Below are 27277 nucleotides of genomic sequence, written 5' to 3'. Positions count from 1 at the left end.
TGGCCTTGAACTCATGGTGATCTTCCTGCCTCAGCTTCTCAAGTGCTGGTATTACAGGTGTGTGCCATCATATCTGGCATCTTTATTCTGTTGTGGCAAAGTATGAAAGAGTATTAGTTAATTTACTCATGTATTTATCCTCTGCCCCTGGAGGTAGGGCGAAAGGTGGGGGTGAAGTGTAAGTCCAAGGATGAGAGGAAATATGCTATCTTACTAGATGGCACCCTGGAAGCCACATAGCCTGAGAACTCTCTTCACACCAGAGCAGCATAACTGGAGAAGTGCCTGGGGCAGCCCCTAAGCTTCCTATGATACTAAAGTGGCACGGGAGGACAGAATTTTTCTGTACTCCTGAGAATGACAGAGAGAGAGAGAGAGAGAGAGAGAGAGAGAGAGAGAGAGAGAGAGAGAGATTGACGCTATGGATTGTTGTAGGAGAAAGTGGCATGGAGCACAGACTGGGTGGACTGTATGGCTAGGTACCATGTTAGGATGGGGACACCTCAGAAACCAACACAAAGGGGAGCCACCTTTGAGGTCAGGGTGGGATTGTCCTGTGGACAGTTTGCTAATGACAAGGGCCAACAACGAAACTGAGATGTTTATAGGCAGGTGAGGGAAGGGCAGAGGTCCTAGGTGAAAGGCAGAGGAAGACCAAAGGCGAAGAGGTGTAAAAACTTCTAGTTAATTGCAGTGGCTGAGTAGAGAAATCATCAAAACACCTACAAGGACTGCCTCAACTCTCTACCTGGAGCGGTGCTCAGGGGTGGGGCAGTCTGGTAAGAGCAGAAGCAAGTGGGAAGCCCAGGCTGAGCACTGGGCCCGTGGCCCCGCCCATTACGACTGGGATTGGGCGCCCGCGCCCAGCGCACCTCTAGGCCCCGCCTCTAGAGGGGCGGAGGAAGAGCGCGCAGGCGCATTGGAGTTCAGCCGCCCGGGCCTGTGGGCCCAGGGCGGCGGTGTCGCGCAGTTCTTTCTGCTGCTTGAGGCAGCTACAGCCTGCTGCCCAGTCCTCCCGCTGCAGCCCGTCGCCACCGCCCCCAGCCACGGCGCCTAAGAAGAAATGCTGCCGCCTCCTGGCTGGCCCTTACTGTGGCTCGGCCTGCTCCTCAGCTCCTCAGCGGTCCTGGAGTCCGCGGCGCAGGTCAACTCCGCCACAGGTGCCTCCCGCCACCCCAACCCCCAAAGCCCCCCAATCCCCAAAGCACCCTAACCCCTGCGCCGATTGCTTTTCCCCGTCTCCGCGCCTTCCTTGCCTACATCCACCCTTGCTGCCTTCCCCTGCTGTTCCCTTCCCAGGAACACAGCCTGCCCTCCTCCTCTTCCTCGATCTCTTACCCTCATTTCCATGCCTTCCATTATCCTTCATTATCTGTTGTTCCCTCCATCCTCAGTCCTCCTGGCAGTCACCCCTCCTTCTTCCCGTCGCTCTGTCTGTCTTTTCCCTCCAGTTCTCTTCCCTCTATCCCTCTCTTTCCATTGCTAAGAGTCCATTCTTCTCTTTTCCTCCCATCCCTGCCTCCTTCCGTCCCTTTTCCTTCAATCCAGTTATCCCTCCCTCTCTCCTTCCTTCCATCCTTCTTTCAATAAGCATGTTTCCATCTCTTCACCTGTCCTCTCTTCCTAAATTGTTTTTTTTTTTTTTTTTTTCTCTCCTGTGTCGCTCTATCTCCATCTCCCCCCTCCAGGCTTGAAGCCCTGGTCAAACCCTAAATCTGCCACCCACACCTCAGGCTTGCTCTGTAACCTTGTCCCCCTACTTGCTGACGCACTTCGCTGGTGGCCTGCCACTCTGGCTGAGCTGTCAGGTGCAGGCGTGAGCCTTTGGTCTCTCATCCTCCAAGAAGGAGGAATTTCAGTATCTGCTTATGTAACCTCACAAAAGACCCTGTCTGCTGTGCAGATGCTCTGAATGTCCTGCTCATCATCGTGGATGACCTGCGCCCCTCCTTGGGCTGCTATGGGGATAAGCTTGTGAAGTCCCCAAATATCGATCAGCTGGCATCCCACAGCCTCCTCTTCCAGAATGCCTTTGCTCAGGTATGTCAGGGGAGCAATTCACATGGAAATGTGCCTCCTCATACACATAGGACTGGGGTCCCTCAGCTCGTGTTAGGAGGCACTAACCATGCAAGGCACCTCCCTGAAAGAGGCAAGCATGGTCTGGAAAACAGTGGTCAAGGGCATCCTATTGTTTACTCTAAAGGAAATTTGTACCTTACAGGCTGCCACTCCTCCTTGGGTGGAGGGTACACTTTGACACTAACATGCTCAGGACCAACCCTGGTCTGCTTACTCCCAGTAGGGGACACAACCTAGCACTGCCAAATGCCACCTAGGGGCTGCCCACTGAGCTCTGGGCAAGGCTCACCCACCTGGCCATAGAGGTCTCCTCCATGAGCTCCCTCTCAGGCGGGTCCCTAGAACATCGACAGCTCCGGGTGCCTGGGGACACCATCAGGTAGCAGGACACCAGCATGTGCTGGGTTGCAGGGCTCACCTCTGCCTTGTCTTGCCAGGAAGCTGCAATGTCTGGAACTTGTTCAGGGCCCAAATCCCACTGGCTGGCTTTGAGATCTGCATGACTCAGCTGCCAGACTGTTGCTGAGGGCCTGGAGAGGATGTCTGGTTACCTTGGAGACAGCAGCCACATTTTCACATTTAGCTGTGATGACTCTGACCTGTGTTTCTGCTCCCCACCAGCAAGCAGTGTGTGCCCCGAGCAGAGTGTCCTTCCTCACTGGGAGGAGGCCTGACACCACCCGCCTGTATGACTTTGGCTCCTACTGGAGGGTACATGCTGGAAACTTCTCCACCCTCCCCCAGCACTTCAAGGAGAATGGCTACGTGACCATGTCGGTGGGAAAAGTCTTTCACCCTGGTACTGCTCCATGCCCCATGCCCCATGCCCCATGCCCCAGGCCTGTGTTGTCTTGTGCTGAGTGTGGGTGTCCCCTGCTGTGCCTGGGGCTGTCTCTGCAGAGGCCTCTGCTGGCTGGCTGCTTGCCTTGCTGTTCACTGCTGCCTTTGTAGAAGAAGCCCTCTCCACTCTGCCTTCAGGTTTTGCTCCCCAGTGCAAAGGGGAGAGGGGCTCTGGGTTTCTTTCAGAAGGTAGAGATGCTGCCCTGGGATCCTCCAGCTCCTTGGGCAATGGCAAGGACACTGTCTGGTGGCAATGTTGGGCAGGATTCCAGGTCTGAGGCCCATCTACCCTCTGCCCTGTAGGGTCCCTGTCCATAAAGTTAGGAGTGGTTGAGGATATATACACATATATATTCATATATACATATATACATATATATTCTTTTTGCTGAGTTTTTATAAATGTTTTCCTATCTAAATGCATTTTAAATGGCGCTGTCGCAATCTAAAATATACTGTCCTTTCTTCCCAGTTGTTTTCATTTTCACTGACAGGGACATGTCTGGCAGCAAAGAGATGGGAAGCTGCAGCAGCGCCTGGCAATGTGCGTGTAGCCTCAGCACTGCCAGTGAGCTGTGGGGTGGAATCGAGTCCAATGTGCACCCTCTTCCAGGGCCTTGGACACCTGGGAAGCTAGGGTCAGCTGTGTTGATCCTCCCTGGGCAGCTTCCAAGTGTGGGTATTCCACAGGGATGGTGGTGCTTGTCCTCAAGGATGACAACTCGTACGTTTTGAGTAGCTTTCCCTTTGGGCATGATTTGTTTAGGCAGGCTCTTCTTCCAGAGCGCAGCTGGCCAGTCCAGGCTGGGGTAGCTTTCAGGTGGGTTACGTGAAGTTTGATTTTGAAGGTAAATGGAGAAGGCCAGCATCTGATGCACTCCCTGCAGTGTGGTACTGTCATCCTAACACTCCGTGCCTGTAGGCAGGTGACAGCAAGCGACCTTTGTAGAGTGAGGAGGAAACTTAGCAGAGGGAGGAAGCTGGCTTCAGAAGGGGAAAGCAAGCAAGGCTCAGGAGATGCCGCGAGCCTCCTACTACCCAGCGCATAGATATTTGGGATCAGGCTCTGAGCTTGGTGTCCAAACTGGAGAATTAAGCTTTCTCTGCGCTTCCTGGGGAAAATGTATTTCTCAAGTGAGTTGCTTCCCAGGATCTTTTTGGGTTGGAATGGGGCTTCTTGAAGATGACCGTAGCCACCCGAGGGTCAGATATGTGCCATTTACTCTGCAGGCCTTTCATGGACTCCCTCAGTTGCACATGAGAGGTGGGTTTTGGCCATCATGTCTCCTTTGGGTAGGTCAAGTAGCTTACCAAGTGTGCACAGGAGCTAAGGGATAGTGTCAGGATTCTGCCCCGTGTCTGTTGGCCTCCTGCATGCCCTTCCCATCTTGCTTGCTGTGTAGGCCCTTCACCTGGCACCCCTCTCTCCAGTCCCAGCACCTCTGGTGTTGACCTCAAAGCGCCACTGCACTGAGGATATTCTTTCTCTCTTGGTCCGGCCCAGATGCCTTTTCCACTCCACCTGGCCAACCCCTCCCTGTAGGTAACACTTCCAACCCCTCACAGGCCTCTCTGACTCCTAAAGGCTCTCCTTCCCAGCCCTTACCCCGCCCACATCACCTGTGTCCAGGGCTCTCTGTCCTTTCAACAACTGGCAGTGCTTCCTTGGTTATTTTGCCTTCCCTGGTAAACTGTAATCCGGTAAGCTCAGAGATGGAGTTCTCCTTTAGGCACCTGAACGTGGGTCCCAAGGCTTCAGTACTGGCTTGCTCATCCGATAGCTGGCTGGCACTGGACAAGTGCAGACCTCTGAACCCTTTTTCCCAGCTGTCTCATGGTGTTGATGCCTCTACCCCTTCTCTTGTAGCGTGGGTAAGAAGCTCCAGTGTGGTTTTGAAGGAACTGCACTGCCACCACAGCTTGTCTGAGCTTGCCCTTGTGGGTCCGTTCTGCACAAGTATCCGAGGGACCAGGAAGTTAGATGTTGGATGCTCATATGGAGACCAAAAGGGTTGGCATTAGTGGAAACATAACATCTTGCCTAAGCTCCTGACTTTGTAGGTGGGGGAACTGAAGTCCAAAAGGAGAAGTGCCACTTGCCCAGTTATTTGCTAAGTTTTAATTTGGTGGGGTGGAATATTAAAAGACTTTTCCTGTTTTATTTAACAACGTCTCTCTCCTCCCACCCCAAGGTATATCTTCCAATCATAGTGATGATTCTCCATATAGCTGGTCTCTTCCACCTTACCATCCCTCCTCAGAGAAGTATGAAAACACCAAGGTGAGAATGGGAAAGGGCCACTGGTCTGAAGAGAAAGTGCTTTCTTTCTGTCTAGCAAATTACCCATTGTGTGTACTTCACCTTCTTTCCAGCTGGCTATGCTGTGAGGTTTGTGGGTTTCACTTTTGGGGGTGTCTTGACAGAGACATGTGGGCATCTTTACAGTTAGGCCTGAGAGGAACAGTGGCTTTCGTGTAGCAGCTGGTGGGGCTCTTGCTTGGAGAAGCATAGGCTGTGTCTAGAGCATTTGACTCGCAGGATGATTCCTGGGAGCTCACTCTGGATGAGGCTGTGAGCTGAGGATTTTCGGAGGTTCTGGGATGTGAGATGGGAAGAGAGACCTCCAAGAATCTCAGCCTGGGATGAGAGAGGCCTAATGCATGTTGTTCGGCTCCTTAGAGCTCTGATAGGGATTTTAAACTTTCAGAACATTGTGGGAAAAAAGAACCTATAAAGGAACTTAAATCTTTGGCAGAACCCCCAATGTATAATTGAAAGCGAAACCCAAATTTAAGAAACTGACAAAACCAGCTGGAGAACTGAAAAATGGCATCTTCCTCTGAGCCCTTTTGGCGACATCATTTAGAGAAGGGTGAGGATTTGCCTTGGGGTGGGAGGTGCTCCAAATTCTTCTTGACTTTCCATTTCAGAGTACAGTGAAAGCTGAAGGCTCTGCCTTCAGTTCACGGCTTGAGTAGGAAGAGAATGAGACCAGAAGACCCTCCTCTCAGTTTCTCAGTTCCATGAGGCCATCTGGCTACTTCTGAGTGGTCTCACTCACATTTTCTGGGCCCTGCAGCCTCTCTCCCACCCCATCATTCCTTCTCAAGATGCTGGGTGTGCTGTATTCAATGGCTGTGCTGCTGGTGGTGGTGAGGAGTAGGTGTGAGATGCACACTGGGCTGTCCTGCCTGGGGTGGGCAAGGCAAGGTGTGAAGGACACTGCTCTTGGAGCATCTGACATAGCCCAGGTCTTTGCATTGTGCAACTCACGGTCTGTGGAAGGCCACCTGGATGACACTCCTTGAATACAAAGCAGTGATCTCCATTTTGGCTAAACCTGGCCATGTCTCCATGTACTGACATGTACGGAGCTGGCTCAGCTAGCTCCTTTTCCCTTCAATTGGCTCTGAGCAATGTAAATTAGGGCTGGCTGAGGCGCTGATGCCTGATTTTTGAAGCAAGGCAACAGTAGCTGTTCCCCTGCCCCCATGTCTCCCTCTAAATGGTTGAGCCCGGCTGCATTCAGAGCCACCACTCCAGGACTGTCAGCTGGATTCCAAACTCCAGATAAGAGGCTGTGACTTCCCAGGGCACAACAGTTTTTAGTTCAGAGCTGAAGCACCATCCCTAAACATTAAATGCTACCTCAGTTGTGTTATGCACATTGGTATTTCTGCATATCCTTCTCACTGTGTATGGCAGAGGTGCTTTCGGGCTTCCCACATAGCCCAGCTCACAGTAAGCATGCATCTCCCACCTTTCTCACAATCACTGCCATCTTCACGAATTAGTAAAATCTGGGTTAGGCCCTGGGTTGAAGGCTTGATTCTGATGAACCTTCATCCTGGCCAGACTTGGACCCTGTAATTATAAGTGTCCTAGTGTCTGTATGCTCACCATGGGTTGCACTGGGAGTGGTCGATTGAAATTAACTTTCTAAACCTCCAATAATGTTCCCATGGGATTACAAATATAAACTTCCTGGACTGCAGTGAGGATGGGAAAGGGATCTCTATACTTAGCACTCAGTGGTCAACACCGACTTTAGCCTTAGGTCCAATATAGCTGCTTTGGAAGAGGAGGTCATTTCCTGAATGGTATATGTGGGGACTAGGCGGTTCCATGGATTATCACTTCATCCACTTAATGGGGACCCTGTCACTTAGTATGACTTAGTGTGACTTTGTCTTAGTCTGACTTTGAAATTTAAGGTTTTTTTCTTTTTAATTTTTTTTGAGATGTGATTCACATACCCTACAAATCTCCCTTTTAAATCATGGTTTGTAGTACACTTGTGGAGTTATGCAAACATGAGCAAAATCAATTTTAGACCATTTTTATCATTCTAAGAAGAAACTACCTAATACTCATTCCCCTTCTTCTCTGAATTCCCAGCCTGTGACATCACCTATTTCTGTCTTTATGCATATGCTTATGCTGGCTATTTTATATAAATAGAATCATATAATATGTGACTTTGTATTCAGGTTCTTTCACATAGCATAATTTTTGAGATTCTAGCACATAGTGGTATGTATCCACATTTTATAGATGCATAATAATCTGCCATACTGTTTTGCTTTTCCACTTACCACTTGGTGATTATTGGGCTGTTTCCACTTTTTGGCTATGAGGAATAACGTGGCTGGCATATGTAAGTATTTTTTAGACTAACATATTTGATTGTTTGGGGTATGTACTTAGGGGTAGAATCTCTAGGCCATATACTAACTATGTTTACCTGTTTGAGGAATTTCTAGACTGTTTTTCAAAGTGTCTACACCATTTTAAATTTCCACTAGCAGTGTGTGATGGTTCCAATTTCTCTACACCTTTGCCCACGTTATTTTCTGTTTTTAAAAATTATAGCCACCTTTTTGATGATCTTGTTGTGTTTCTTAATTATACTTTCCTGATGAATAATGAAGTTAATTATGTTTCCATGTGCTACTGGTCATTTCAGTGTCTTCTCAGAGAACTATCTAAGTCTTTTTCTCCCTTGTAGTTGGCTTAACTTTTCATGGTTTTATTGAAGATAAATTTTTTTTCAATAATTGGATCATTTGGTGGTCATTAGTTATGACCTGGAGGCAGAGGATTAGCTGCAAGAAACTAAGTGGTATATACTTCCGGCTCCTTCCTGGAAAGAAGAAACATGTTTCTCATTTAGTTCTACTTGTGATAATGTCTGTTCACTCGGTATGACTAACACCTCAGGGCTGGGAATAGGAACATCAAATCTGTGTGTTTAACCTTCGTGACTTCTGCTTCTTGTATTTAAAAGGTTGATGTTGTGTGTTTTGTTTTAAAAGACATGTAGGGGGCAAGACGGAGAACTCCATGCCAACCTGATTTGCCCTGTGGACATGGCGGATGTGCCCGAGGGCACCTTGCCTGACAAACAGAGCACTGAGGAAGCCATCTGTTTGTTGGAAAAGATGAAAACATCGGCCAGTCCTTTCTTCCTGGCTGTTGGGTATCATAAACCACACATCCCCTTCAGATACCCCAAGGTAAGGAGCCAGTTGGATGCTGACCTCCTGTAGCCATTGCAGCTGTTGGATTTGTTGAGTGAGGGATTCGTGGAAGGAATATGGCCATATCCTCCCACTCCCGGTCACCAGGGCTGCCGAGGGGTGTAGTACACCTGATGAAGGTGGATTCAGCAGTCACGGCCAAGAAGTAGTCCTAGGACACATAAGAATCTTCCAAGAAAAGCCTGAGCTGCCACTTTTCTCCCCTAGAAGGTGGTTCCCTTTCGTGGGAATTGCACAAAGGTTGGGTTGCATGGTGAAACCATCCTAGAGAAGTGAGTCTGAGCTGTAACACGGAGCAACGCTTGGGAAACAGTTCCTGGGACGGTCACAGCTGCTTTCCCATTTGAGCCTGTCAGAGCAGACTCCAAACACAGGACGCTGTGTGCTTGCTTGAATATCACTTAAAGCACCTAGTCTTTTCCTTGTTATAATGTTTTTCCATGTTTTCCAATTTTCCCTGGGTCTGAGAAGCTCAGCTTTTTTTCTTTTTTTTATTGGTACTGGGGATCACCTGCTTGCAAGGCAGGTGCTTATGCCGCTGAGCTAAATCCTCAGCCCCCTTTTTTTTCTTTCTTTTTTGGTACCAGGGATTGAAACCATGACCTGTGCTTGCCAGGCTGACACTTAAGCCACTGAGCTAAATCCCTGGCCCAAGCTCAGCCTTTTGACTTGAAAAAGAATGCATCTCCCTTGTCATAGGGTAGGCACCAGAGGGTATAGTCTTTGATGATGCAGATATCTTGCTTTGACTGGCTTAGGGGACCTTGCTTTCCTAGCAGGCACTGTCAGCCGGCGTGATAGAAGCCTGTGAAACTCACTTCTTCTGTCCTTTTGCAGAAAAGCTTTCACAAAGGCTGCCTGGCTACACCCCTTTGAAAGACCTGCTTCCAAGGCTGCCCCTTGGCTGGTGTCTCTGGGAACTTTGATTTTGAGATTCCACCAGTTGTTAGAACTCAGAAGAGTGACTCACCATGCCTAAACTGTTGAAGCAAGCACTAGGCTACATACTGAATCCCTGTCTTTCCTGGTGGAGAACTGGAATTTAGTATGTTCCAGGCAGAGAGTGCCTGTGTGACCAACATCAAATCAGACCTGGGTGCTGAGGCTTTAAAAAGCTTCCCCGCTTGGTGGCATCCTTACTCATTGCTGAAACACTGAGTGTGACCCGTGTGAGTTTCCTGGGACAGGACTCTGGGAACTTGCTGTGGTCTCCTCTAGAATTTCCTCAGTGGGCCTTTTCCCTGTGCTAGACAGTTTGGTATCCTTCCGCTGTAATAAGCCATCTCCCTGAGTAACTGCGTGCTCAGTCCCGGGAGTCCTGGGCATGGTTTGGGGAGCCCACATCTCTGAGTTGGGTGTGAGATGGGGATGGGAACAGGAGGGCTTCTGAGTGTTTGAAAATCACTCTCACTGCCTGGTTGTGGGAAATAGGAGTTGCCTGATTTCTTTGCAGTTGGCACCTTGTGAGGGTGACCCCTGGCCTGACCTGAGGTGGCAGCTGAATACTGAGGGACCATTAGTGAGCCACCACTGAAATTTCTTGACAGGGTTCAAGAGAAGGCAGTATAAACACTCATGGAAGAAGACCCTGTACCTTTGTCAGACAGATGACAAGCTTGTGGCTCTGTGTCTTGCCCCCAGGAATTTCAGAAATTGTATCCCTTGGAGAACATCACTCTGGCCCCTGATCCGGAGGTCCCCGACAGCCTGCCTGCTGTGGCCTACAACCCCTGGATGGATATAAGGCAACGGGAAGATGTTCAGGCACTAAACATCAGTGTACCCTATGGCCCGATTCCTGTGGACTTTCAGGTACTAATGGTACTGGTGGCATCATATCATTGGCGAAGCCACTTGTCCATCTGTATGACTTACTGAGGAGTTAGTGTGTGCAAGGCACTGTGTGAAGTGCTGGGTGGGACATTTTTTAGGTATTGGGACACAAGCAGTGCTGGGTGGATTGACAGTCTTCTGACCAGTGTCTCAGCTTCCAGAGAAGGCAGCAGCCAGGATTCGGTGACTCACCTCCACAGAGGTGGAGAAGCAGCCTAAGGGAATGTCACCAACCCGTGAGCAATGCTGTTTAATCCAGGTGACAGCTCATCACTTGTGGGCTGTAGGCAACTCCCCAGAAGACTGGGATACTCAGCTTGCTGTCACTTGCACGTTCCTTTTATGGGAAGGCCCGGCACTAGCTTCTGTCATTCATCGGGTGGCTGGATGAGCTGGGCCTCGGCATAGAGGGAGCTGGGATGCCATTACAGCCAGTGCTGTCAGCTGTGATATCTGGTCTCTCTTTGCTGTGATGTAGTCACTAGTGTTCCCTGTGCATAGAACAAAATGCTCACCAGGATTCTTTCTGGAATGTTTTATACAGAAGCCTGCATGAATGATGACAGGGAGGTTATTATGGAGGGAAAAAGCCAGGGTCATCCAAGTATGTTTCCCTGACAAGCAGCACCAATATTGCTGGGCAGACTTGTTAGAAATGCAGAGTTCCAGCCCTCCAAGACTTGGCTCTACATTGGCCCAAAAAGCATGCTGGAGGATTCCGATGCCCTGGGGACTTTGAGAACCACAGCTAGAGACCAGGTTCAAACCAAACCAAACCAAACCAACTCCTACAGGATCACTTGCTGGCCAAACCTGTTTGGGCCCTGCAGTTGTACAGACAGTTTGGCTGATGAGCGGAGTGCATTCCTCAAATCTATTTGATACCTGAGTTTCAGATGGTAAGTGGTGAGAAATTGGAGAGCAACCAGTATGTCTCTTTGTTTGCTAATTTTTACTAGCTGGGTTTGATTACTAGGTGGTTCAAATCATAGCTCTGAGACTGCCTGGAAGCCTCATTAGTGACAGCCAGTTAAAGAGACTGCAGAAGACTGGCGCCGGGAATGGCGCAGAATATTCATGCTTGCATCTCTTTTGGTCTCCATGGGAACCCAGTGAGGCTGCTGCCTCTCTGCTGTTGGGTGAGGACATGAAAGGCAGGGAAGCTGCAGATCTCACTGTATGAAGAGAGTGCCAGGGGGAGCTGGTTCACCCTCAGTGACCTGGGATGCCTAAACCCTGAAGTTGGTTTAGCCATTTCTGAGCAGTCGGGGTTGAATTCACTTTTTAACCCTATTCCAGCTCTACAAAGTCCCTAAACCTCTCTAAACTTCAGTTAGTTTACCTGTAAAATGGAAATAGGACAGGTCTAGGTTTTCTCTGGCTTTGGGGGTTTTCACTGGGGACACAGGGGAACATGTGGCAGCATGTGGGGCAGTGCCAGCTGCATGATGAGCTGTCTTTCAGATTCCCTGAGTCCCCTCCTCTCACCATGCCTACTAGACACACAGCAGAGAGCCTCCGTGGGGTGCTCCTGTGCAGCGGCCTGCTCCACATTCCCCTGCCTCGGGCCTCACTCCCTGTCCTCTGGCAGGTTCCACTGCTCCTGTCGCAGCGTTCCTTGTCTGACCCCTTTCCCGAGGCAACTGAGTCAATGTTCTCTCAGCCCCAGCCTTCTTACTCAGCCCACTGTGAGCTAGTGGCTTTGGGGGCCAATCTCAGGGGCTTCACACCTCGAAGGCCTGCTCATTCTTGTCCCCACCCTGCTCGTGATCCCCTCTCCCCATATGTCCCTGTTGCCTGTACACCCCCTGGGGATGGCTGGAGTGTAGAGGCCTGCTCCCCTCTTCTGTCCAGGTGGGCACTTGGGTTTGCCCCTTCCCTGCGGCAGGCCGCTTCCTGTGCTTACCAGCCCCTCAGCACACTCGCCCATTTCTGCTTGCCCCACCTGCAGTGTCACAGGCAGTCTAGCTAGGAGGGCAGCTGGAGAGAATCCACATAGCTGTGAGGCAGAGAGGCCCTCAGTGCCTGCAGGAGCTCTCTGCTCAGCTCTGCTCACCTGGCCGCATCCAGCAAGGTCCCCCGCCTCCCTACTGCTTTTCGTGCAGCCTGAGTATCTTCACAAGTTTCTCCTGTCTACAGAGTGCCACCTTCTTGCCCTTACCCTGCTTTTCCTCTCTTCTTTGCTCCCTTGCCTACCCTCCATGGGAGAGTATATTAGTCGACTTGCTGTTGCAGGGACACAGTACCCGACACCCACAGTTTAAAGGAGCAGGAGAGATTCATTTGTGCTCATGGTTTCAGAGGTTTCAGTCCGTGCTCAGCTGGTTCCAAGGCATGAACATCATGGTGGGAGGGCGTGACAGAGAAAGCTGCTCAACTCACGGTGGCTGGGTGCAGAGAGCTGGGAAGGAGCCCAAGGGAGAGGAGGAGTCAGACCAGATCTGGTCCCCCAGGTCATGCCCCTGTGACCCACCGGACACACCCAGGAGCATGTCTGTTTAATCCCCTAGGTGTGTCTGGAGCAGTGAAGTTGAGCCAGGTTTGAGCATAACTGACAGTTAAGAGCGGTCAGTCTGGCTGTGTCTGTGACCTGCCTGTCCACTTGTTCTTCCTTCTTTTCTGCTCAGGCCTCTGCCTCCTCAGCCCACTGAGACTTCTAGCTGAGTGGGCACTGAGCTTGTTAGCAATGTGAAACCCTCCGTTGTGGACATGGAGCTTCCTGGGCTCTCTGCTGCTTTCTAACCGTTAACCGGCCCTATCCACAGCCTGATGCACCTGCCGCCTGCCCTGCACTGTTTTGCCTGCGTGCCTCGGCCCCCCCCTCCCCGTTCTGGTTTCCACAGCAGGCTCTTCTGTGTGTGTCCCCTGCCTTAGGTACCATGCTCAGGAATCATTCCCAGGCCCCTCACTGCTTTCTGCTCCTGTGCACTGCTGGGCCCAGCAGTGCCCCGCTGGCGGATAATTCCCGGAACTAGCGCTCCTGTGCTGGCCTGGTTCCTGATGTTCAGGTGTACTGTATGTGTTCACTGCCTTTGACGGGCATTCCCCTGTGGATGACCATGTGCCCTTCCTTCTGTAGGGTTCATATGGCCAAGCACCACCCTGCCCTGCCTTTCCTCCTACATCCTCCTACTCTTATGTCCCTCTCCCTGCCACATGCTGGTGAATCATCCCACCAGCTGAATGTGTGAGCTAAAGTCACCCCCGTATTTCTCACCCCTTCCTCTGCCCTGCTCCCTCCCCTCCTCACGCAGGCTTCACATCTCCAGATTCCTCTTTATTCCACACTGGCCTCTGGGTTCTTTAGCTTACCCTGTGGTCCACTGAGGTGGGTGGTTGATCAACCAGTGGGCAGAGCACATCTTAGGGGCCCTGCAGGGATATATGCAGTGTTGTGTCTAAAGCTCCAGGAGTCCATGCTCTGTCTGTTGCCATAGTGCAATTGCTAATTTTCAGTCCAGATTGTACCCTTTCCTTGCTTTGAGAGACCTTAGTAACCCCCTTGACCTGCAGCCTGGGTCCACTACTCTTTGGAGGAACCTACTGGGTCCCTGTGGCCTGGCTCTGACCTAGCTTTTCAGTGTCTCTTGCTCCTGTGCTCTCCCATGTTTTTCTCCAGACACAAATGCTTCTCTCTGACCTGACCCCACACTGTTCCACATACGATAGTCCCTGCGTAGTGCCTGGTGTCAGCCACCACTTCTCCAATGGGAACTCCTCTGTGAAGCCTTCCCTGGCTTCCCAGGAGTACCTGAGGGCTCATTCCTCTGTGTCTTCTCTGGGCCCCGCCAGTAATACATACTTATTTTCTTTTTGTTTGGATTCTTTCCTCACTGGGAAGCTGGCTTATCCAGGTTGAGAACCGTGCCTGCTTATTCATTCTGATGATCAGCATAGGGAAGAGAGGGTGCTGATGTAGGACCCAGCCATTCTGATAGGCGCCTTCGGTTCCTAGGAGGCCTGACATTCTGCACGTCACGGACTAACGTGAAGCCTGCAAGTGTTAAGTAGGCTGGTCCAGCACAACCCTTCTAGAAGGTTAGATGTACATCTTTCCTGTTCACTGCATGTGGAGAACGAGGCGGGTATTGTGATTGTCCTTACCCCAGCAACGATGATGACAGGAAGCTGGCAGATCCCGCTGACAAGGCAGGCAGCACACAGGCAGCAGAAACAGCTGATAAGTTAGCAGCTCCATTAATTTGCACCCCTTTGTGGGCGTAGAGGAGTCATCTTTTTTCTTAACATTTGTGAACAGGGCTGGGAGTGAGTCAGTCCAGGAGGTAGCGGTGGCTCCTTTACTCTGGTGTCTGCCCTGATGTCTCCAGGGCCCCCTTGGGTTCAGGAGCCATGGCTGCTCCATTTGCCCACTGCTTTTCTCTACCTGCTAAGGCTTTTTGAGAGATGAGCTGCACATAGCAGCCGTGGTTCATGCTGATAAGTGGTTACTGTCTCTTGCCGGATTAGAAAGTGTTCAGAAGAAAGGACGACCCAGGATCACTGTTCCTAGCCCCCCAAAGATATACTGCTCTCAGTCCGTCATACCAGGAAAGCAACCTGGTTTGGAAATAGGGTCATTGTAGTCTTATGATGAGGTTGTAACGGTAGGTTGAGCCGCTGATGCAGTAATGATGTCCTTTTAAGAAGAGACAGACATGAAGAGTCCCATGGGAGGAGCGAGGTAGGTCTAACTTTTCTCTTGCACAGCTGCAAGCCAAGGAACGCCAAGTGTGGCAGCATCCACCAAAAGGGAGAAAGAGGCAAGACCTTTCCTCCAGGCCTCGGACTGAGGCGGGCTACCCCAGTCCCTGCTTTCAGCTTCCTGCCTGGGCAGCAGCAGCACAATCCATCTGTGGTGTCTTGAGCTGGGCAATTCATGGTACTTGATTATAGCAGCCTTAGGAAATGAATAAAGCAGAATCATATCTTTGGTGAGAACCTGCTTAGAGCCTGAGGCCTGTGCTTAGCAGGGCTGAAGGATCTGTGCATGTATCTCATTTCCTGGGACCTAGCACAATTTGTGCAGGAGACAGAAAGAAACAGGGAGTGACAGCCATCCACCAAGATCTGCTCCTAAGCTGATTTGCTTAGAAAGGCATCTAATTTGGACTCGCAAACTGCCCTATGCCTTTGCAAACCAGGGATGAAGGGTTTGCAGGAGCATTATGTTTTCACGGAGAAAGTCACTAAGGCATCAGTGGATAGGTCAGAATTGGGAGAGGTGCTCGGGCAGGCATTACACATGCAATTAAAATTACATGCTCATTATTGTTTAAATTTCATTTGCAGCGAAAAATCCGCCAGAGCTACTTTGCCTCTGTGTCTTACTTGGATACACAGGTTGGCCACCTTTTGAGTGCATTAGATGATCTTCAGTTGGCCAACAACACGATCATTGCATTTACTTCTGATCATGGTAAGTGTTTTAAAGTGTCCTAGTGAGCCACTCAGAGCATCTCCCGTGAAAGGTGTTTTTGAAAACCTGCCATATACATAGGTGTGCTGTGTTTGTGAGTCAGCAGTGTCCAGGGTCTTGGCGCCTTTATTATCAAAGCATTAGTTCTGGGACTTCTATTTTGGATACTTGGTATAGGCAGGTGTGCATGGGATCATGTAGCAAACTATGTTTTTTTCTTTTTCTGTAGTGCAGGGAATTGAAGCTAGAGGCTTCATGCTGAGCTAGATCCCCAGCCATTTTTATTTTTTTTATTTTGAGACAGGGTGTCACTAAGCCACTTAATTGTCTAGGCTGAGCTCAAATTTATAATCCTCTTATCTCAGCCTCTTAGGCTGCTAGGATTACAGTGATAGCTACTGTTTTTTCTTGATGAATTCAGCAGGAGCCCACTAATGGGGGAAACCTTTTATGCACCACTCCCACTTGTAACCTACAGGGTTGAAGGGCTTTTAATTTTTCTTGGAAGGATCTAGAACAATCCTGGCAGAACCTAGCAGCACCCTCAGACCCAGCTGTACCCCTGCTACTCCTGCCCCTGCTGTCTTCTCTCCAGGAGATCAGGCTTCTCAACTTTTCTAAGTCTGTCGCCTCCTTTTCACAAACATAGACCTGTACTTTTGAAAACAGTCTGTTGTATTTTAAAAACTTTCAGCAAGCTCAAGAGGAGAACAACAGGTGCTCCAGCTCTGCACCAGTGACAGTCCTGCTCCCCTCATCCTCCCTGCTCCCCACATTCCTCAACTGTCCTGATACAGATCGAGAGGTTTCTGTTTTCTGATCACTGTCTCTGAAAGATGCTGCCTCTTCAAGCATACCCACAGTACTGTTTACATGCCTAGCAAAAGGAACATAATTCTTTTTTATCATGGAATATGTAATGTGCTCATTGGGGGCAGAAAAATGTATGCAGAACCCATAATGCAGGGCCCCGTTTCGACATTTGTCCAGGGCTGACAAGTGCTGACTCAGCTTTGCCAGCCAGCCTCTGCTTGTGGTGCGTGTTGTACAGTGCATGTGTGTAGCACGTAGCATATCATGAACCAGGCTTTCTTCTGCTGTGTGTACTCATGGCCCTGGTTTTTTTTTTTTTTTTTTTTTTATTTCCACATAACAATGTCATAGAAAGTTCTCTTTGTCATTTCTCAGAGGCCTAAATTTTCCCTTGCAAATTGCTCCAGGGAAGAACTGTTCCCTTCAAGGTACATTACATATGGAAGTGCCGGTCTCTAGCTGCAACCCCTTCAATGTGAAACCAGGAAGTGTCTTTAGTTTCCACAGATTCCTAATGGTTCGCCATCCACTTCTGGCCTTTCTTCTTCCTGCCCAGCTTCCTGTTTTCGCTGAGGCAGCTACAGCTGAGTCCAGTGGCCCATGTCAGAGTACTCTCCTGGGACATCCGCTGTGGGAACCAGCAGAGAGCTGGTAAAACTTGGCGGTGCAGAGGCATCTGCTCAGGGGGCTGCAGGTGTCACACAGGCCTGACATTCAGGTGTGACTTTAGCGAACATCTCACGTGGTTCCCTCACTCTAATTCCTGGGGCATTCCATGCCACCTTGACCTCATCTCAGGCCTCTGGGCCAGGAGCCAGAACCCTTCTGAGCTGCCCATCGAGGTACTTGGCTGCGTGCTCTCCTGGGGTTAGAGGCAGAGCGGGGGCCCTCACAGGGCTGTGCTCTCTGCACAGGGATCTGCTCCTGGCTAAGCAGCCTGGGGTGAAGCCCAGCACCAGCCCGATAGCCGTGTTCCTGCAGTCTGGATGTCCCCAGCCATGCACTGAGTGTCTGCTGCGTGCCACGCCCAGGCTGCAGGCTCAGAGCACTTGTCCTATGTCCCTCACTGCCCCCAGGAGCACCCCAGTCAGACTTCTGGGGTTTGACTCCTGAGGTCCCATGGCTAGGGTCACTTACTTCCTTGTCCTGCAGACCTGTCCCCCGCCACTTCTGAGGTGTCTCCTCTGCCAGATGGAGACAGCATGACCTCCAAGCTGGCAGCTGGGGGCTGGCCCATGACCTCATGTCAGCAGCCCTCCTGGGTCAGCTCTGCCTCGTCCTCCTGCGGAGAGGGGGCTTTGGAGGAGCAGGGCTGCCTCACCTGACTGTGAGGCTGATGGATGGTGGGAACTGCCTGTCCCCGAGCCCCGAGCTCCCCTAAGCCACTGCCTGACTCCCCAGTGCTGTGGGCCAGAGGGAGGGTGAGAAAGGGGGAAGGAGGGCTCTCTGGAAGGCTGAGCACCTCTGATGGATGACATGTCTTCTGTCATTACCGACTGGCCTGGGTCACCTGAGGAGAGCACTGTGGACTCAGGAGGGAGTCCCTGCCCATTCACAGTGGGATCCCTGCAGCTTGGGGTCCTCTAGTGACCTGGGGTCACATGCAGATTGAGCCAGTGAGGTCAGTCCTGTCAGATGTCAGCAGAAGCAGCTTTGATGAAGGCAGATCCTTGACATGACAGCTTTTGGTTTCTTTGGTTATTTTTCTAACACTAAATACTCTGTGTATAATCCCTGACATTAGTGATTTTATAGCAAAAGGATCTTCAGCCTTTAAAAGATGGATGATTCCCATCTTTGAGCATTCAGTCTTTCATAAGGGATATTTTAGATCAGTGATGGGTTATTTTTTATCATAGTTAGTTAAAGATTTGGGTCAATAATTTTTTTTTCTTTACATAGAATACATCTTAAGAAATGAGCAGGATAGCTTTGTCTTGGTTTAGTGGTACAATGAAAGTTGAACCTCAAAGAAAAGTCTGGGCTTGTGGCACATGAACCCAGATATTTTTGAGGTGCCTACCCAATCAGCATGTCTTTGGTGGTGTATCTGAGAAGTAAAGCAAATGCTTAGCAAGTATGTGGTCCTTAGATCAGTCTACACACACACACACACACACACACACACACACACACACACACAATTTAAAATAAAAACAAGTAAATGTGTCTTGGCAAGGGAGACAGGTCTGTTTGAGGCCTACTGGTCTCATGATGCCCACTGTGGCTACAGATTTGTGAAAGACAAAGTTTAAATTTGGGAATTTTATATATAGTTTTTTTTTTCTTTTCAGTAGTTTCTTTCTTGAGGATAGATGTTTGGTGCTTAATAAATCACTCTTTGTATAGTGATTTTAGAAGAATTTTCTCAATGATCAGTTTTTGCTTCTAGTTTTTATAACAGGAAATCAAAATTTTTCTGAAATAAACAAGCTGTGATATGATTATTTACTTTCTGTTATTCTGTGCTTTTCGTGACCCAGGGTGGGCCCTAGGTGAACATGGAGAATGGGCCAAATACAGCAATTTTGATGTCACTACCCGTGTGCCCCTGATGTTCTATGTTCCTGGAAGGACGACTTCATTCCCAGAAGCAGGCAAAATGCTTTTCCCTTACCTCGACCCATTTGATTCTGCTTCACAGTCGATGGAACCAGGTAAAAAATACACTGAAGCTATGTGAGTGACTTTAGTTTACATGTGAACCACCTCACCAAGTCGTGGGCTGTGGCTTCACTCAGGCTCGCTCTTGCCCTTTGGAAGTCCCTTCTTGATGCTGGTCAGTCCATGTTTCCTGAGCACCTTCCATGCTCTGGCTTGGGGAGGCACCGTAAAGCCAGAGCTGACAAGTGTGGCTGTGCCTGTGAGCACTTTGCAGGGGAGATGAACGGGAGAGCCAGTGGCTTTCCCATGGTAGGGCATACTATTGTAGAGGTGACAGTGGCAAGCTTCAGAGCTTAGAGATAGGCACTAAAGCCTGCCACGTGTGACACGCGCTGCCCGCTCTGCAGATGAACTGCGTGCTCTGGCAGGCTCTCAGCTTTGTCTAAGAGGAATAGTTTCCATTTTGGCAGCTCATTGACCTAGTGAACCACAGGACTGGTAGAACCTATCTGGTGATTCTGCTTGGTGATCCCCAACAGGGAAGGCAAGTTTACTTCAACTTCCATGCAGCAGTTCTTCAGAGCATTATAAGTCCTTAGTCTGCGTGTGCGGGGTGACCTGTATGCCTTCTTGTGAGTTGCATCCTGACTGATCTTTCCAGTGCATTTCAGGGACAGATCATGTACTTTAGATGGCATTTGCTCATTTTCGGGTGCTTTCTCCAAAAATTAAACCAGGTGCTCACCACCCCCCAGATGTAGGCATTGACTTCATCTTTGATATCTAAGTCTTGCACCTTGTATCAAGTCCTGTTTAAAATTTATCTTGGCTTAAGACATCATTTTGGCCTTTGGGGATTTTTGAATTTGTTTTACAATGCCCAGGGTAAAACAATGCTCATTTAATTTTGGGGCAGTGCATGTTCTGCTTTCTTTCACCTCACCAACAGGGAGGTTGAACACTTTCAAGACATGAATTTAACACTTTTGTGTTGGGACAAGTTTTCTCACAAGTTTTGTTGGTTTTTTGTTCAGTGAGTTAATACAGGTCAGTAACTGCACCGTGTACCCAGCTCATTTTCAGATGTTCTCTTTAGTGTGAGTCAGCGCGCTAAGCTCCCCCTTGCATTCCCAGCATCCTGTCCCCCGGCACTGCAGCACGCCCTGAACTGAGCTTGCGCTGTCTCACCTTCACCCTTTACTTCAGCACTCTTCTTGGGAAATGTAGTAGTCACTGAGGCCAAGCAAAGGAGGACCTTTTCATCTTGTTTTTCTTTCATACTCCATACATGACACACATTACATTAGTAGCCTGTCACGCTCCTACCCCTGCTCACCACCTCTACTGCCACCAGCATCTCTTTCGAACTCCTGGAGCATCTTGCTGAGTCTCTGCCTGTGCTTTTGATCCTTGTGTTTCCACCTTAGAGTAGCTCAGATGGTCCCTTGCATGCCCAGAGCTGGAAAGGGCTGTGGCTCAGTGGTAGAGCTCTTGCCTACCATGTAGGGCGGCACTGGATTTTACTTCAGACCTACAGATAGACACACCCAAAAAGAAAAGCCCAAGGCAGACCCTGGTACAGCCCTGCTCGGAAGCCTCGGTGCGCCCGTCCTACTGGTAAATGTCCTCATGGTGGCTGACAGGGCTTTGTGTGCTTTAATTCCCCCTTCTTGGACTTCTTTTCCCAAACATCCAGACCAGTTGTCCTGTGCAGTGCCCCACACTCTGGGTGGCTAGAGCCAGGGTAAATGTTTTTGAGTAGTGTACTACATGGGGTGTCATATCACACCAGGGCTGCTTCATGGCAGCCTGCCTTGCCATTATTAGTGATGGTAAGTTTGATCATTTGTTTCAAGGTGGTAGTGTCTGCCATTGTACATTTTTAAAGCTTTCTTCACTTTTTTACTTTAGTTACAAATCAACTGTCTAAAAAATGAAATTGAGCATTATAAAACAAACTATTAACTATCTGGAAAGGCCAAAATGATAGCAGAAAGCTTAGATCCATTCTAACAATTTATTGTAAGTGTGCAATTTAGATTTGAAAGATGGGTGGACCACCTCATAGCAATTAGGATGCACATAAATAATAATAATGATAGTAAAATAAGATAGCAAGTATTGGTAAGGATGGTGGAGAAACTGGAAAGCTTATACATTAACGGCAGGGATGTAAAATGTTGTAGCTGCTGTGGATAATAGTTTGGTGGTTCCTCAAAAACTTAAGTGTAGCTGGGCATGGCACATCTGTAATGCCAGCTAGTAGACAAACTGAGGCAGGAGAATTTCAAGTTTGAGGCTAGCCTGGACAGTTTGGTGAGACCCTATCTCAAAATATAAATGGCAGGGGGCAAAGGGTATAACTCAGTGGTGGAACACTTACCTAGCATGCATGAGGCAGTGGTTTCAATCCCAGTACCACAGAAAGAAGTTCAACATAGAATTAACATATGAGTACTTTCATACCACAGAAGTGAAACCAGATATTCAAAGCCAAATTGAACGTGAATGTTCATAGGAGCACTATTCACCGTAGGTAAGAGGTGGAAGCAACCTAAGTGTCCATCAGCAGATGGCTGGATACACACAAAGTGGTATACACATATGGGGAATATTATTCAGCATTAAAGGAAGGAGATGCTAACACGTGCTCCTGCATTGCTCACAGCTTTAGAACATTATGCTTTGTGAAGTAGGCCAGACACAAAGCGAAATTTACTGTATGATCCCACTTGGTATTTGGAGTGTTCAAAGTTATAGAAGTAGAATGAGGTTGCCAGTGGCTAGAGATGGAGAAATAGGGAGTTGCTTTTGTCTTTAACGGGGAACAGACTTTCAGGCATAAAAAATAAAAAAGTTCTGGACGTGAGGGATGGTGATGTCGCCATAGCAATATGAATGTGTTTAATGCCACTAACTATTCACTAAAAATGGTAAAATACATGTTTCATGTGTCTTACTGTATGAAAACAAAATGATGGATCAACTGCAGAGATCCAGAAAGGAATCCAGTGGTACCTCAGTTCACAAACTTAATTCTTCCCTTGATTTTGGTGGGAGAGTAATCAGGACTGTGAAAAGCGTAAAGTTCGTGAACTGAGGCACCACTGTACTATATGGGGTGACATATGAGATGTACAGTCTTCTGTTCCTGAACAGAGGTTCACCCACTGGTGTTAGTGATAAGTGGTGAAGCTTGCCTGAATCAAGTACTATATGCCCCTGTTGGTTCTACAATTCAGGTAGCTTTTACAAGTGCCATCAGCCTGCTCGTGCCTTAGTTTTACATCCTGCTACTGGATTGGATGAGTAGAGAGTGTGGTGCTGAGGCAGCGGTATCTCTAAACTTCTTTGGTTAGAAATGTTTTCAACAAAACAAGAAAACAGATGGAACCCAGCCCTTGCTGATGGTGCCTGGTGTGCATCAGAACAGATTCAGCCCTGTCACTTCCTGTTTCAGGCATGCAAACCACGGACCTTGTGGAACTCGTGTCTCTCTTCCCCACACTTGCCAGCCTTGCCGGACTGCCCATTCTGCCTCCATGCCCTGTCCCTTCATTTCACGTGGAGCTGTGCAGAGAAGGAGAAAACCTTCTGAAGCATTTTGGATCCCATGACTTGGAAGAAGATCCAGAGCTCCGTGGTAATCCCCGTGAGTTGGTTGCCTATAGTCAGTACCCCCGGCCTGCAGATACCCCTCAGTGGAATTCTGACAACCCGAGTTTAAAAGATATAAAGGTCATGGGCTACTCCATACGCACCATAGACTATAGGTACACCGTGTGGGTGGGCTTCGATCCCCATGAATTTCTGGCCAACTTTTCTGACATCCATGCAGGGGAACTGTATTTTGTGGATTCTGATCCATTGCAAGACCACAATATATACAATTATTCCCAACACGGGGAAATCCCTCCGTCTTTGATGCCTTGAGTTTTGCCAGCCAGAGGGAAAATATAATGTGCTTGGCTTGAGCTGGTAAGAGGAAGCATGAGGGATGGTCATTTGTCATTACCCATAATACCGGAAACAGTTAGGCGGGGTAATCAAAGCAAGCATCAGCCGTTTGCCCCAAGACTTTGTGACAGCTAAACTTTCCATGTAGCCCTTACTAATTTATAATTGGCCACTGTATTGGTGCTGGGCTGAAACTTTCTTTCTCTTTCTTTTTTTCACTGTTTTTTTTTTCCTTTCTCTTAAATAGGCATGGATTGCTCATTTAGTAAGTGTAGAGTGAACAAACTGAAATTATGTCATACCTTTGTATATTAAGAGCATACTAACCAAACATATCACTGTACTCAAGAAATACTTCATTTGTGGAATTTAGTGCATTTCAAAAAGTAACCATATGTAGATTCTACCCTAAGATTCCAATTCTTTTGTTTATAATTTAAGAAAATATAGTAGGTAGTCCAATATATTCGGGATGTATCAACATGTAATTCACATTTCCTTCTCAGATAAAAAGTTAAGTAATTATAGAAACCAATAATTACAGAAACCAATACCTTAAATTTTGTTTCTAAGGCCACATAATTTTAAAATCCAAACATAAAATATCCATGAAATTATTAATGTGTTATTTCTACATCAACTAGTAAATAATGCCTTGTAAACTAAAGAGATGAAATATGTGGGAAATTGGTTTAAAAATTTCTGATAGATTCTGGCCCAACTAATAATATGTTAGCAAATAATATGCCCCTTGAATGCATTGGCCTTCTATTAAGTCTGTAATTCACAGTGAGAAACATTTCAGCATAGCTGTAACCATGGCTTGCGAGTCTCTCAAAACCATGGCAATGTTATTATTTAGGGATGGTTGACCGCAGACATCCATTTATCCAGGAGGCAGAACATATTCTAGTTGTAATCAGTTATTAAAGAAAACATTAATTTTATTAAATTCTGAATTGAGTATTATGCAAATGTGTTATTAGTATAATATTAAGTAATTTTCCAATCTCCCGACTGTAGTTCATCATTCCCTAAATGTGAAGCTAATAGGAAGGCATAGTCCAGTGAACTACGGCATGTGTGCCGCAGCAGGCTGTATCCTTGAGAGCACTAAAATGTTCACCCCCACCGGCACCACCATCTTAAAAGGAATGGAATGTTGCAAGTGATATTCCAGCCTGCGAAAGCTGATGAAGAATCACTAACTTTCTAAATTAACATCCAAGATACTTTTGTGTGAAAATAAGCAATTCTAGTTATTTTTCTCCTTAAAAATGCCTCAGCATTTCAAGATAAATATTTGTGAAGTAAAATACACCAAATTGCAAATTACATTAAGCCACTGCAGTGTATTCAATTGTAATAAAAACGACGAGTTGTATTAAAATCAGTTACGTTTCAAAGACAGATTTTGCCCCTTGCTGGTGAAGGGATACATGATAATACAATGATCCTAAGCAGTTAAAGCAATTGCTTTGGTAACAGCAGTTTTCATCTAAGGGGTTAAGGGCTCTATTCATCTTTCTTTCCCAGAATTCATCTCTCCTTTGAAATCTTCAGCTTCTGTAGATGTTTCTGTTAGCTTGTCCTTTCTTGTTCTTCATCCTTTGTATTGCTCTCACCAGACATTCTCTAATTTTTGTGAGACACTCTGGAAATTCCTCATGGCATGTTTTCAGTGTATTTAGCTTTAACTACTATTTCACAGTTGTAAATGTTAACAGAGGTTATTCTTTGACATCCAATCGCTGCTCCTGGTAGGCTATAATATGTATACTTTGTATTTTCGCACTTTTCCTGATGCACAGTTTCAGTATAAAATTCTCCAAATTCTGCTCTTGATGAAGTCATAAGCTGTACTATGCCATATACTTGGTAAGCCACTAAGCATGCGTGGCTATTGAAATTTAAGTAATTAAAATGAAAGACACTTTAAAAAGATGCCTGGCCCCACCGTATTGCAAGTGTCTGGTACCCAGGTGTGGCACATTTCTGCCATGGAAGAGTTTGACTGGATGGAGCTGCCCTGGATGGCCTGTGGGTTTGAGCTGGGCCTGCTGACGGCTGGCAAGCATTTCCTGCAAGCTTTTCCTCCGCCCTGTGTTTGCCACAGAGACCCGCCTGGAGGTGAGCAAGGTAGTTTAGCTACAGAGCAGGGAGTTAGTTGGCTATGGCTGAGGGCCTGCCTCTTCCTCTCCACTGCCATCACCATCACCACATTCCTTCTCCCTGCCTTCCCGCAGTCTACCTCCCCTCCCTTGGCCTCCCCTGTTCCTAAAGGAATCCATGTGTCTTCCTGAAATGCCTCTTGCCCCTGCCCTTTGAGAACACCGCCAGTGCCTACTATGGGTCTAGACAGACCTCTGCAGAGCAGTCAGAGTCTTCCCTGGCTCCACATGCCCCTGCCCTTAGCGGACTCTCCGTGCTAATCCTGTCCTCCCTGCCACCTTACTTGCACCCACCTCCTCTCTTCACCCATCACTCATAGCCATTCTTCACAGCCGGGCCCCATCCCCCACCAAGAGGCTGTGGCTTTTGTGACTGCCATATCCTGCAGAGAGACGAACTGCTCAAGAATCTAGTGCTCACTTTACTTTAAAAAGGTATTTGTTCTGACTATAAAATGGATCTGTTAATTATAGAAAAATCAGAAAATAGCGAGATCAGTAAATAGCGAGAAAATGTGAATCTTCTGTCCTGAGATAGTCACTTAATATCTTGTCTTTGGGAGGGTGTGAATTTTTTCCACTGCTGCGATCATACTCTGTTCTTTATCATGTAATTTATGGTCTTACTTTTTCACTAAATAGTATGCGTAATTTTTACAGATTTTTCCAGAGATCTTTTATATTGTCGATAATGTATTTTATTGTTTTATTATAATTTACGTAACTTTTTGGTTGTAGGAAATTTAGATTATTTCCAAATTTTCAGTATTATATATGTCGTTGTGATGATAAACTTTTTGAGTAAAACATTTCTATATATATTTCAAATTGTTCCCTAAGGACAATCAGTGACAAATTGTTAAAAAAAAGTCTCCATTTTCACCTCTTGTAACGCTTGTTATCTTAGGGTACCAATGTCAAAAAATAAACCAACAAGTATATGTATAAAAACCATTTAAAAATGCCCCTACAATAATAGGTAAAAGTGATATCCTCTTTTAACTTCTCTTTGCTTATTAATGGCTTTGATCTTTGTTCCTCTGTGTAACTTTCGGGCATTTGCATAACCAGTTGTGTGAATTTGCCTTTAAATTTCAAGTTACAGTCCTCATTTTTGAAGTAATGAGTGACCAATAAATTGATCTGTGTGATATATTTTCCTGTCTTGTCCTGTTAAATATGGAGACACTTTCCTATCTGGAGTTTGAATAAATCTTTCTTTTCAGTTGAACGTTTTTGTGGTTTGGGTTTATATTTACCCTGTGTCTGCATCCCGTTATAAAAGTAGTGTATGCTCGTCTTGTGAACCTTGGAAAATGTGCAAGCTGATGAAGGTGGAAGGACACCCAGCCTGTGGAAAATAGCTACTGCTGACAGTCATGTTTCCTTCCACTCCTTGTCCTGCCAGCACACATTCTATAGATATGGACATTTTATCTTTATATAGATGAAAAATATCATGTATAATATCTGTCTTGCTTTTCATCTGATGTAATGATAGCATGCTTTCCATGCAGTTGACAGTTACTGGTTCAGAGTTGTATTGATGGTACGACTCTTCCTACATTAACCTCTCTCTTTGGATTGAAATTCTCAAATTTTAATGCACATTTTAAAAAAATGTAAAATACATGTAACATGAAATTTACCATCTTTGACGTTTCTTTTCTAATTTAGTATAATTGATAAGAGCATATATTTATGGTGTACAATATGTTTTCAGATGCATATACATGATGAAGGGATTAATGCAGTCAAGGTAATTAATGTAGGCCTCACTTTATGTACTTTCTACAGCAATTCTTAATTTCTTTTACATAAAAACATTTTATAATAGAGGGAGTTAAAAGTCCTCCTAAAAATAAAAATGTGCTCCTAGCTCATTTCTAAGGACAGGTTAACTTAATAGCCCAGTGAATATCATTATAGATAATTTCTGAATATATGTGCATTAATATATTTTTTAAAATAAATTGAGAATGCCATCTGTATTGTTTGTAACTTATAGTTTCACTTTAAT

At 47.2% G+C, this 27277-nt stretch overlaps 1 protein-coding gene across 1 annotated transcript; it reads left to right on the top strand.

Moving 5' to 3' along the window:
- Nucleotides 1-887: 887 nt before the first annotated feature.
- On the top strand, nt 888-26488 carry Ids (iduronate 2-sulfatase). The gene is made up of 9 exons (XM_003464383.5): nt 888-1160; nt 1904-2040; nt 2704-2881; nt 5115-5203; nt 8239-8439; nt 10105-10275; nt 15586-15712; nt 19009-19182; nt 22590-26488. Exons 1-9 carry the CDS (start codon nt 1064-1066, stop codon nt 23060-23062), a joined length of 1647 nt encoding a protein of 548 aa, XP_003464431.1. The 5' UTR covers nt 888-1063; the 3' UTR covers nt 23063-26488.
- Nucleotides 26489-27277: the final 789 nt, after the last annotated feature.

This window comes from Cavia porcellus, unplaced genomic scaffold (genome assembly GCF_034190915.1).
Source record: "Cavia porcellus strain 051 isolate PalLab524CR breed Dunkin Hartley unplaced genomic scaffold, mCavPor4.1 scaffold_3, whole genome shotgun sequence".
NCBI classification, from domain to species: domain Eukaryota; kingdom Metazoa; phylum Chordata; class Mammalia; order Rodentia; family Caviidae; genus Cavia; species Cavia porcellus.
This window is presented reverse-complemented; position numbering and strand designations above follow the sequence as displayed.